Source organism: Nannospalax galili, unplaced genomic scaffold (genome assembly GCF_000622305.1).
Source record: "Nannospalax galili isolate Female #2095 unplaced genomic scaffold, S.galili_v1.0 scaffold1051, whole genome shotgun sequence".
Taxonomy (NCBI): domain Eukaryota; kingdom Metazoa; phylum Chordata; class Mammalia; order Rodentia; family Spalacidae; genus Nannospalax; species Nannospalax galili.
This window is the reverse complement of record NW_008331995.1, coordinates 7,044,740-7,057,895: the sequence shown is the minus strand read 5'-3', so window position 1 is coordinate 7,057,895 and position 13,156 is coordinate 7,044,740. Positions and strand designations below refer to the sequence as shown.

General features: G+C 42.3%; 1 protein-coding gene across 2 annotated transcripts in view; it reads left to right on the top strand.

Annotated features, from left to right (window-relative positions):
• Positions 1-13,156, top strand: part of Frmd4b (FERM domain containing 4B) — a 372,580-nt gene that overhangs the window by 161,218 nt on the left and 198,206 nt on the right. The window contains exon 1 of one of the 2 annotated variants that reach the window (XM_008827145.3): positions 8-189. The exons of the other annotated variant lie outside the window; for it this stretch is intronic. Coding sequence (XP_008825367.1) covers positions 28-189 — 162 coding nt within the window. The 5' untranslated portion in view covers positions 8-27. Of the gene's footprint in view, positions 1-7; positions 190-13,156 lie in introns of those variants that run through there. 2 annotated transcript variants of the gene reach the window in all.

Sequence of the window (13,156 nt, the reverse complement as noted above, 5' to 3'; positions counted from 1 at the left end):
CCCCCCGCCCCGAGACAAGGCAGCGACATGGCTTCGGTGTTCACGTGTGGCGTGGAGGACCTGCTGTTCAGCGGCAGCCGCTTCGTGTGGAACTTGACCGTGTCCACGCTGCGGAGATGGTACACCGAGAGGCTGCGGGCTTGCCACCAGGTGCTGCGGACGTGGTGCGGGCTGCGGGACGTGTACCAGGTGAGCCCCGGAGCGCCGCGCCCCAGGGCCCCTGCGGATGCCAGGCGCTCAGCCTGGAGCCCGTTCCACCTGTATGATTTCACAATCTCCTGCTCCCCACACCTTTGTTTTCAACTCCTAGTGGGTTGCTTGAAGGTTGGGTCAAAGGCTCAGCACCTCTAGTTAACGGTGGTCTGACAATCTGTTCCCTCCTTTGGTCATGGAGGGCACTTGTGAGTTATACCCCAGCACATATGCATTACCTAGTGATGGGGGTACTGACTGGGCAGGGAGGGCTGTAGCTTTGCAGCAGAGCGTCGGTGGGAAGTGACTTTGAGGTTCAGAGAATTTTTTTTTTTTTAATTTCATTGGGGGTGGCAGTTTCGGAAGCGGTGGTTTCCCACCCGCTCGCTGTCAGAACACATCTTAGTGGATTTACCGTCTTCCTGATTTTATCGCACTTTTCCATCAGGTTTGCTAGGCACAGCTAAGAAAAGCTGGTTCCCTGTCTGCAGGCTTTGGGGAGGAAGGACCAGGCAATTGTGAGGCTGACAGGCTGGGGAAGGGAAGGGTGGCTTGGCGAATGCTGGAATGCTTAGGCTTGGATTTACTCTGTCACACAACACAGCCTGTTCATTGCTTTGCTGGGTCCCATCCTGCAGGCAAAATCTGCAGCAACTTTGTTCAATCAGGAGACCATTCATCCTCTCTGGGACAGCAGCTTGCCTGGGATTTTTTGTCAACAGTCGCATATGGATTGAAGAGCCCTGTGCTTTGGTTGTTAATACCTGTGAAGTTTATAAAAATCTACAGTGTTAAACAATGATTATACCTGGGCTTCTTTTATGGATATAGAGTGATTTTGTTGTAGGTGTTGGAATCTCCCCATCCTGACCCTGTTCCTTATAGGGCTGGAATTTCAAGCCTTGATTTTGATAAGTCACAGCTTCCATCAATCAGGCAGAATTAAAAGGCCATCTAAGGACAACTAGAAGAGGTCTAAAGAATGAATGTTCCCTTGTCATCCTTGTTAAAATATAAGGAACATTTTAACCTGTGTTTTCAGGACTCCTGGTTTGTCTAATGTGTCTGTTAAATCACGGGCTTTGAAATGGAATCTGCAAGGCACACTGAGAACCATGGGAGCACGTGGGGGCTTGAGAGCATTAGGGAGCTATAGATATAACCCATCTGGCCACAGGAGACAGTGCCCCTGGCTTTTTTGGAGCCAGACGTGTGTCTGTCTTTTCCAGGTTTTTCCTCTCTTGATAAGTCCTTTCTCCATTTAGTTTATAGGTAGAGTAAGGTACCTTTCGTTTAGTGTTGCTTTTTCTCTTTAATGTTTGAGGAACTTTCAAAAAGAGAACACAAATATTGCAGCAAACCAGACAGGCTCTGTACCCCACTCCCTATGGATTCAGGGGATTTATGGCTTATTGCTAATGCTGTTAGCATTCAGAAATGGAGGTCCTAGAAACCTGAAAACGTATGTGTTCTGTATAAGATTGATAATCATTATTCTTTTTAATGTTTAAAATATTTTTCATATGTATATGTGTACATGCATACATACATGTATGCTGATGTGTATACACACGTGTGTGCAAATGTATGGCCAGAGGACAACTTTAGGTGTTATTTTCTCAGGAACACTATCCACCTTATTTATGAGACAGGGTCTCTCATTGGCCTAGAGCTAGCCAGCCAAGCCAGGCTGACTGGCCAACAAGCACCAGGGATCTACCTATCTCTACCTCCCCAGTGCTGGGCTTACAAATGTGCATCTCCAATCATCAACCATCAATCACCATTTTTTTAATATTTTATTTATTTTAATGTGTATGGGTATATTGCCTGCATGTATATAAGTACACTTGTGCCATGTAATGCCAGAAGAGGTCAGAAGAAGGTGTTGGATCCCCTGGAACTAGAGTTATGGACAGTTGTTAGCCCCCATGTAGGTGCTGGGAATTGAACCTGGGTCCTCTGTAAGAGCAGTCGGTGCTCTTAACTGCTGAGCTATCTCTCCAGTCCCTCAATCATCATTCTTAAGCACAATAGCAACTTGAAAAAGTAAGCTACTGAAATATTTGGTTCTCTTCTATAAAATGGGTGGTGACTAAGCCAGGCTTCTCTCATCATCATGTTCACAAAGAACATGTAAAATGGTGGTAGCTTTATGAGTATTGAGTCATAAGTAAAGATAATATAATGTCTACATTTAAAGTTTCTTGTGCTTTGGAGAACATTTTCAGACTTAGAAGAGCTATAATACCCTAAATTGTGCTGCACAACTAATTACTTGTCTTAAAAAAGCGGGGGGCGGATTTTTGCCTCTTTGTTTTGGCAGGGCTGTAAATGGAACCCAGGGCCTTGGTCATACTAGGGAAGTGTTCCAACACTGAGCTACAGCCCTAGCCCAGAGAGATCATTAAAAAAAATACTTTTCAAGTGCTGATCAAGAAAATAATGATGCAAATTATATAAAATGAAAAGTAGTAAAAGAAAGCTTTTCTTACCTTAAACGCCTCCCCCCAACCCCCAGATAAACAAGGGAATGAATCCAAGCTCTTTCTGAATGTGACCATGGGGAAATTAGCCTTCTTATCCTTCAATTACATCATCTATAAAGTGGGGAATATAATAGTACTAATTATAGAGGTTAATAAGAGAGCTCATTGACATGTAGACTATTTAGCATACTGCTTAGTGCTTAGAAACTATTTGAAAAATATTATCTATTTTGTCATCTAGGATTTTTTTATTGTGATAAGAAACCCAGCTCAAAACTAACAGCAGAGTAAAAAGAAGTGACTCTATATTGACACAGCATACAAGTCTACCTGTAGAATGCACCTCAGGCATGGTTTGATGAGGGCACTATGCTTTTTCCCTAGCCCTGGTCTTGTTCACCTGTTGGATTTATCCTTGTCTGATTTCTTCTCAGCAGTTTCAAGACTTAGACCCATGTATCAATAGAACCAGAAAGAAAGAAAATTTCCTATATTGCCTAACTATCAAAAGAGTCCCTGAGTGCCCTCTGGGATGCTAATGTCAGGTCTTCACCCACTGCCAATGGCATGCACTAATTAGCCCAGAAAACAGGATTACTGTTCATGCATCTTCAGTGCAATGATATGGCCCAAAAAGACCAAAAATCATTTCAGGGAGTGGTAGAAAAAAAAAATACTTCCTCCTCAGGCTGGGGTTATCTTAATGATAGCGCCCAGCACGTGTGAGGCCCTGGGTTGAATCCTCAACATGTCAACAGTAAAGACACATAAACACATATGCAATGTATCTATAGCATTAAAATGACGAATGGGGACCAGGAAGATGGCTCTGTGGGTAAAGGTGCTTGCCACCAAGGCTTATGACCTGAGTTTGATCCCTGGAACCCACATGGTGGAAGGAGACAACAGATTGCTGCAAGTTGTCTTCTGACCTCCACACACATGTGGCATGCCTATGCCCCCACACATACACAATTAAATAAATAAATGTTCAAAATGAACTGATTGCCAAACAAAAACAAATGTTTAAAAAAGATTCCTTAAGGTAGTACTAATGAATAAAAAGGTTAAGAAACACGAGATTACACTGATTGGCTTAAACCTGGGGGAGTGGGGATGCAGGCCTGTTTCTGAAACTGTCAAGGAGGTTGGGCCCACTCAGACCACATATTTGCCTGTGTGCCTCAGTGTTCCACTGCTGTGACAAATACCTGAGGAAAACAACTTAAAGGAGGAAGGATTTATTTGGACTCAAGGTTTCACTCCATAGTTGGCTGGTTCTATTACTTTTAGGCCTGTACCAAAAAAAAAAAAAAAAAAAGTCTCCTAGTGGAAGATCATAGCAGAGGAAAGATGCTCACCTCATGATAGACAGGGAGCAGAAAGACAGAGGATGAAGTCACGGAAAAGGTATACTCTTCAAAGGCATGCTCCTGGAGACCAACTCCATCTTATCAAGGTTCACCCTCTGTGGTTTCCGTTCAGTTGTGAATCCATCAGTGGATTAATCTATTGGCTAGATCAGAGCCCTCATGACTCAGATTCAGTCATTTTCTCAAAGCTCTGCCAAATAATGAGGGAGGGCACAACACTTGGTTAAAATGCAACCATGGGCTAGGGAGATGCTCATTGGTTAAGAGTGCTTGCTATAGGCATGAGAACCTGAGTTCAAATCCCCAGCTCCTAAGAAGCCGGATGTGGCCACAACTGCCTATTACCCCAGGACTGTGGAGAGTGGAGACAGAAGGATTGCTGGGACTTGCTGACTGCCAGCCTAGCTCCAGGTTCAGTGGGAGACCCTGTCTCAAGGGAATAAAACAGAACATGATATCGCAGGACAACTAAAGTCTTCTAGTCTTTGTAAAAGTGCATGGGCATGTATAACCCTGCCCCCCCCCGACACACACAATTTAAATATAGCTAGCCACGTCTCCTGCATAGTGAGAATCTCAAATCCAGCATTCTCTCAATAAAGAGTCTTTTTTCAAGGTAAATTCAAAGATGAATACACAAATACTTTTATAAGTGTTTTGCTACAGTTGTTTGAATTGAATGTGTGTAGGCTCATGATTAGAATATTTGTGCTGGTATCCTGTAGTCCTGAATTTTAAGCCATACAGGAGAATATTCTACTATATTGCCTAATTTTTTGGTGTATTAACTGAACACACACCAGAGAGTCATGTTTTACTGAAGCCATTTTTTATCATCTTGTTGATTTTTTAAGGTGTCATTTTTCTTGCTTCACGTCTGAATAGCCTTGTTTATAAAGAAACCCAATGCTCAATCACCCTAGAGAGAGAGCAGGGTGGGGCGGGCGATATCCATTACCTGAAATACCGGGCAGTCCTCTGGAGTGTTTTGTTTATTCATATACTATAAGTGAAAGACGATCCCTCACCTATTCATAAAGTATTTGGCAATGTTATTATTGCCTGACCAGCAAAGCTGGGAAAGCATCATTTCTTTGGAATTGAACACTTCCTCCACTTCTAGATATTGGAACGGCAAGTGATTTAATTTGCCAACAAACCATGAATAATGAAGATACTCGCTATAAGGCATTTCTGTAGTAACATGACAAAATAAAAAGCAGGGGAGGCTCCACGGAGGCTCCATTTAACAAAGACTCACTGTGTAAGTGAAGGTTTGAATTTGGTTCAGCTCCAGACTTGAGAAATCAACTTTAGTTCAAGCTAAACTCTAAAAGTTCTTCCTGTTCTGCCTATGTCTCTTCTGGATGGGTTGCATTGTGGTCATTAATGAGTTCAAACAGTGAGATAGAAAGTGATGGGAGAATATTGTTGGGAAGAGATCAACACCTTTTGTTTTTATTAAGTGTGACATGCTCTAACAAACTCCTTGGTTTATTACTTGGGGTTGATTTTTCTACTTTGCACCAGAGTCCAAAAGGTAGAATTTCTTGCAAACCTTGAATGGAGTCTTTGCCTCCAAGAGGAGGCCACTTGAACAGAATCTGGGATATTTAAAGGACTAGAAGAGGCTGGGTCAGCTCCCTTGGGGCAGGCAGCTGGCACAGAAGAGAAAGCATGCAGTTCAGAACATGGACAGTCTGCAGGGTTGAAGTGACTGAACTTGACCTTGAGTGAATTACTTCCCCTCTCTGAATTTCCTCCTGGGTAACAGGGAAGAGGTGTGGTAGCTGCATTAGGAGACTGTGGGGAAGCTCATGAGATTATGTTCATAAAACACTTGACACATCGCAGGCATAAGCAAATGCTTAATAAAGGCTGGCCCTTGGTTATATAAAGTCCTTGACATTGAACTCAGAGAATGTCTATGATAAAAGGTCACCTGACAGTCATGCTATTGTTTTTATACCTGAGACTAATTGTCTGGAAGTTAAATTGCCATCTTCATTGGGTGAATGTTCATTAAGAAAGAAGGTGAGCTTTCCTTCAGCAGCATGTGTGGGTCAGACCTTGGGTATTTGAAGTGGATTCTCTTCCATCAACACATCTTTTTTTTTTTTTTTTTTTTCGGTCTTTTTGAGACAGGGTCTCCCTGTAGCCCCAGCTGTCCTGGAACTCACTATGTAGACCAGGCTGGCCTTGAACTCACAGAGATCCGCCTGCCTCTGCCTCCCGAGTGCTGGGATTAAAGATATGCACCACCACATCTGGCACATGTCTTCTTTTAATTAAGCCCACGCATAAATCTAGGATTCCGTGAGTATCTTGCACTCAGGTGTCCGGGTAAGAGAATTTACAAGTATGAGGTCAAATTCCCAGCAGTCACATAAAAAGTTGGCCATGACTGCAGGTGTCTCTAGCCCCATCAATAGGAGTCAGAGCTCACTGGTCAGCCAGCCTAGCCAAAATCGTTAACTTTAGTTCAGCAGGGGACTCTCTCTCAAGGAAATAATGTGGAGAACAGTAGAGGAAGATAGTTGATGTCCTATTCTGACCCTCTCTCTCTTTCTCTCTCTTTCTCCCCCTACACATTCACACCCACAAACAACACACACATACCACATACACCAATTTTTTTGTCCTAATCAAGTAGGAAATTAAGAAATGTTCAAGATAAGTACTCAGTTTCTCTTCACATGTTTTACAACATAATGGTTGACATTACAAGTTGGTTCATTAATTTACTCATTCACTTGTACCTAAAATAATTAACAAATGCTCATGCCCCAGCTTGCTGCACCAAGGGTTAGCAACAGGCCTTCCTGCCCTTCATAAACATTGTCAAGTAGGGGGGAAAGTTAAGGAAGTAAAACTCTAGGAAGGGACTCACTTACTCTCAGGTGAAGTTCAGATCAGGTACACAAAGCAAGACTACAGGGAAAGACAGAGCAGCCAGCAAGGCTTCCTGGGAAGGCAAAACCTGTGCTGGCCTTTGAAAGACAAGTAGAGTTATGTAGGGAAAGAAAAACAGAAGTGCCTTCCAGGCACGGGTGATTAGAAAGACAGTTTCATTCGTTTTTTTTTTTTAAAGACTTATTTGTTTTGTTTTATATATATGAGTGTTTGCTTATGTGTATATAAGTGTACCACGTGTGTGTGCCTTGTGCCTGAGGAAGCCAGAAGAGGGTGTCAGATCCCCTAGAACTGGAATTGTAGACATTTGTGAGCAGTCATATGGGTGCTAGGAACTGAACCTGAGTCCTCTTGAAAATTCAGCAAGTGCTCTTAAACACTGATCCATCTCTCCAGCCCCTAAAACTGGGTTTCTTAATAGCTTGATGAGCAGAAAGATAGAATCACAGAGCACTTTTTATTGAGAATAACACCTGCCCTTGGATGATTTTTTTTTAACTTTTACAAAAACTTTATTGAGAATTTCATACATGTATATAAGGTGTTTTGATCAAATCCATGCCCACTCCCTCCCCTCCAACATTCCCTCCTCTGAAGAGGTAACCCTAAAATCTTTTAACGATTAGATACAAGCTCCCAAATACTTTTGACATTTTTGGCCTTTGGAACAGAGTATGTTGCTAAGAGGCCCAAGGACATAGCGAGTTTTAGCCAAGAAACTGGCTACTTTTCTTAAAGGTCTTTTTACCCTAACTGCCTAGCCATTCTTCCATGCTGAACAGGGATGCAGGGTGAGGCAATTGGAGTACCCCTTCTGGGTCTAGCTAAAAGACTCCCAAATTGCCTAACTCTTGTCTCTAAGGGGAGAAGAAAGTCCTTGAATCATGAATAGGAGATGTGAAGGAGAAGTAAAGGCAAGAGTAATTAGCATTACAAGTTCTAGACAGGGAACTAGAAAAAAGCCAGAACAGGGCAATTTTGATCTTGTACTTTAGAATTTTGACATTTTCTTCAGACCTTTAGGAGAGGGTGATACTGACTTGGAACCACCACTGGCAGTACTGAGGCCAGTGGATTTCAAGAGGGTGGAAGAGTGGAGGCCAGAAGGGAGGAGAATCTAGGAGGTGGAGGTGACATAGGTGTGTCAGTCAGGAGGGAATGAATTTAGTGAGTGTTGGGGATTTAGTGACAACAGACTGCCTCAGGGTCATAGTGACTTAAAGAAATGAAGATCTGGATTTTTCCCATGGTATCTAGCCAGTCACAGGGTGGCTGTAAGCTCAGTTCGTTACTGTCTTTCTAAATTATAGAATGTTCAGGAACAATGCCAGTTCTCATGATAGAAAGTGAAGTGTCCTTTGGGGTCTGGAAATGAAATGGCCTCTAAAGGGCTTACTTCTCACAGATCATTGGTCAGAACAGTTCCATAACCGACCCACTCATCACCCACAAGAGCCAGGAAGAACAATCCAGACTACCATGGAGCAGCATAAAAACTGTTGCAGATTGTGTTCCTTAGCAAACAGACAAAAATGGAATTAACAAGCAGAATGTTTATTAACAGTATTCTGAAGATCAGCCCCTGTAAAACTAGGAAGGGGACAGGGTTAACAAATGGAGATGCTTAACCACAATCAGGCTCAATGAAGCTACAGCTGACTTCACAGATAGCGCTGAAGCTAAGTAGTCCCAAGCACACTGGGCTTCTCCCTAGCCCCATAAGCCAGTCCATCATTAAAGATGACTCCCTTTGAAAGCAGGGCGGACCCTGGAGGAGGCAGCTCTCCTTAAGGGAAGGACAGTTCCCAGAGGGAGATATCAGTGCACAGTGCTCCCAACAGCTGGGGAGGATCAGTCTGGGCAGTAATATATCACAGCATCGTCTATAAACGCCTGCCAGTTGGTGCTGGACCCAAGAAAGAACTAAATCAGGACCAGCAGGAAGGAAGTGAAGGGTGAGACCACGTGGACATGAGGATACAGAATTCAGCTGTTAAAAATGGAGCAGTCACTTGACTGTTGCTACCCTCTGTTGAAGAGACTGGGTAGCCATGGATTTAAGTACTAGTTACTGTGAATAACAATTAACTAGTGGCAGGGAACTAAGATGCCCTTTTATCCACACACTGAAAAGCAAAATGATCTTCATTTTTCAGCCCCTGACTTAACATTAATACATTTCTGGAAGAACCAAGTCATAGAAGGTCAACACGATTGGTCTCATGATCTTAGAAAAACATTTTTGAACTTTTGCTGTACAGCTTGGCAAACATCAGGTTAAGAACAGACTCTCCTACCGTTTCAAATGAGTGTTTATTTTCTCATTCCGTCTTTTCTTGGTGGAGCACAGCATAAAAACCTTCCTTGTTCATCTCCTACTTAGGTTTATTCTGAACATTATAGTTTGGTGTTCCAGTTGGTTGTTGTGGGAAAGTTTGAATGATTCAAATAAGGAATAAGATCTGTAGTTCTAAATTTATAAACAAGATCATATGACTTACAGCATGGAAAGAAGGCAAAATTAAGCCCTTATGGAAAAAAAACTAGTGACCATTCATATGCCATTCCATATGCATTATGTATGTGTACATACATAACCTATTATCACCCTTGAAAGACGCTGGCAAACATGGCAAATGAAAGTAGTCTCATTTTCTCCTAATGACCTGATCATTTTTAGTCTATTGAATTTTGTGTTTGGGAAAAGGTTTTTTCCTAATAGCTGTTTTCCCTTTAACTGATACTTTTATTGAATTTTGCTGTCTGAATTTGACTAATTAAACAGCTGCTGTGTGCCAGGTCTACACTTGTCACTTTTCATGAACAATGTTAGCATTAAGAGGGGCTGGAGAGATGGCTCAGCAGTTAAGAACTCTAGCTGCTCTTGCAGAGGACCTGGGTTTGATTCCCAACACCCACATGATAGCTTAGAATAATTGGTAACTCCAGTTCCAGGGAATCCAACTCCCTCTTCTGACCTCCATGGACATTTCACAGCATGGGTACACTTACATGCTTGCAGGCAACACATTTATACACATAAAATAAATTAAAAGTAATAAAAATTTAAAAATATTAGCATTAAGGAAGAAAGAAAATAAGGAGCTGGGTGGTGACATGCATCTGTAATTTGAATACTTAGGAAGCTGAGGCAGGAAAATCAGGAATTTGAGACCAACCTGGGCTACAGAAGGAAGGGAGGAAGGAAGGGGGAAGGAGGGAGGGACAGAGGGAGGGAGAGAAAAGAAAACTTTTTTAGATTTACATCAGTACATAAGGCTATAAAAAATAATATAGATAATCTCAACTCTCAGTTTTAAGGCATCTTATTAATATTTTGCTATGTTTGCCTCTAATACTTTTTGTACTGTAATAAAACTGCATAAAGTCAGCTTAAATTTCCTTTGTTCCACCTTCCTTCTCCTGGAAATAGTCCTTCCTGAGGGCTGGGAATATAACAGCATACTTGAAGCCCTTGAGTTTGAGTCCCAGTTTAAAAAGAGAAAGCATGTGCCTGAAACCCCAGCACTTAGGAAAGGATTACCCTGAGTTCAAGACCAGCCTTGGTTACAATAGTGAGACCTTGCCCGATCTGCTTGTCTCTTTAAGCAATATATACTACTTGGTGCATTTGTAAAATTTACGTGTATATAATACATCGTTCTTTTCCTTTATTTTTCTCTCAACCAGTTTTTGGGACTCATGTCTAAGTCCCTGCTTGCCTTGTATTCCACAGATGGGTAAACTCATCTTTTGTCAAGAGGCACTTGCATCCTTTCCAAGTCTTCAGCATTCTAAAGAACCACAGTTTAAGTTTATCTGCTTCTTCATAGTGTATATAGAACAGGAACGTTGCTAGATTTTCCTCTTATATGATGTGCTTTATCTTTGGCTCCACAAGATGTTATCAAGCAACAATGTCACTGGTTTTATAGATGTATTAGCTAGTAGGTAACAGCGTGGAAACGTGAGCAGTGCACTAGCTGACAGCATGAGGCCTCTGGTCACCAGCTTACTGCTTCGTCTATTAAAAGGTAAAGAACCTATCAAGATCAAATCTGATCCATCATTCTCTCATTCACTCACTCAACATGCACTAGAAGAACAGCTTAAAAATGATATCTAGAATCCCAGCACCTGGAAAGCAGAGGCAGGTGGATCTCGGTGAATTCAAGGCCAGCCTGGTCTACACAGTGAGTTCCAGGACAGCTGGGGATACAGGGAAACTTTGTCTCAAAAAGACAAAAAAAAAAACCAAAAACCCACCAGCAAAAGTCACATATATGTATGTATATAAACTCAGACTTTAAGAGTCCAAATCCTGGGGTTAGAAAGATGTTTCAGTGGGTGGAGTGCTTCCTTGTAAGCCTGAGGACCTGAGCTCAACATCTAAAACCCTTGTTTAAAAAAAAATGGGTGTAGTGTCATGCAGTTATAATCCTAGCACTGGAGAGGCAGAAACAAGTGAGTCCCTGGGACTGTCAGCCTAATTGATGTGTTCCAGGCCAGTGATAAACTCTGCCTAAAAACATGAAGTAGATGAAGCCTGAAGAATAATGACTAAGGTTGTCCTCTGGCCTTCACAAACATGCATGTTCACACACACTCACACACACACAAGAACCCTAATCCCAACTTAGTTTCTGTTAGCCACATGAAGTTCTTTGAAACTCAGCTTTCTTCTGCTGAAAAATGTGTAGAATCACAGTTCTGTCTGGAAAAGTTGCTTTCCTGGGATTATTACAAAAATTGAATATATTGATATTTTGGAACACTGAAAACATTGTTATATATATGGATAGATCGGTGGACTGTAGATATGGGTGGGTGAAGGATAGAGGGATGGCTGAATGGTTGGATAGTTGATAGATGGATAGATAGATGGATAGATGGTTGGTTGGTTGGTTGGTTGGATAAATGACAAGTGGGTGGATGGATGGATGGATGGATGGATAGATGAATGGTTGATCAGGATGGATGGATGGATGGATGGATGGATGGATGGATGGATGGATGGATGGATGGATGGATGGATGGATGGATGGATGGATGGATGGATGGATGGATGGATGGATGGATGGATGGATAGATGAATGGTTGGTCGGTTGCTTAGATAAATGATAAGTGGGTGGATGGATGGATGGATGGATGGATGGTTAGACAGATTTTTAAGTGGATAGATGGATGCCTGTCAAATAATTATCTTCTTGTACTCATTGTGCTCAAAATTTTATGCACATGAATGACCCTTAGAACTTCTAAAATATGCAGGAGCCTTGTCTCTCTTCACCTTACCATCCCAGATGAAGAACTACACGTGAGGACACAGGGACGGTGTCATTTGAGGGCTCAGCTTTGTGTTAAACCATTCTCCAGTCATAATGCTGCTGTCATCCTAGTTTACTCTATGAAAACAAAGGTACTTACAACAGTTTTATTGTGTCTCTCCAAAAGGAGGCTATGAAACTTTCTTCTCCACAACCCTGAATACCACTCCCTAAGTTCATGGGCCCCAGATTCCCATTCCTGATCATTCTGGCCGCAGTTGCTACTATCTTTCTGGGTAAAGTCTCCCTGTTACAACTCATAGGTTTGTAACTGCTCGAGACCCAGATATCACAAGTATCGCACTGCCTTTGAGTAGCATCCAGCAAATTACTTTTACAGAAATCAGTTTGTCTCATTAAAATGCAATTAGATGTTTGTTATCTGAGAGAGAACAAGGCCTTGATTATAGAAAACTTTAAAAAAGGAGGGGTGGGAAGAAGTCCTGAGAGAAAGGCCTGGGAGACACTCAGGGTGAAGAGCTTTCTGTGCAAACCAGGCTACTTGAGTTCAACGCCCAGAATCCATCTAAAGTTGGAAAGAAAGAGCTGACTCCACAAAGTTGTCTTTTGACCCCCTAAGCACACTGTGGCATGTGCATGCACACACATGCACACACACACACACACATCACAAATACACAATACTAATAATATGTTAAAAAGAAAAGAAAGGCACCAGGCATGGTGGTGCATGCCTTTAGTCCCAGCACTGGGAGGCAGAGGTAGGCGGATCTCTGTGAGTTCGAGGTCAGCCTGGTCTCCATGGTGAATTCCAGGACAACTAGGGCTACAGGGAGACCCTGTCTCGAAAGGCCCCCCCCCCAAAAAAAAGAAAACACGAGTTTCAAAGATTTAATTATGA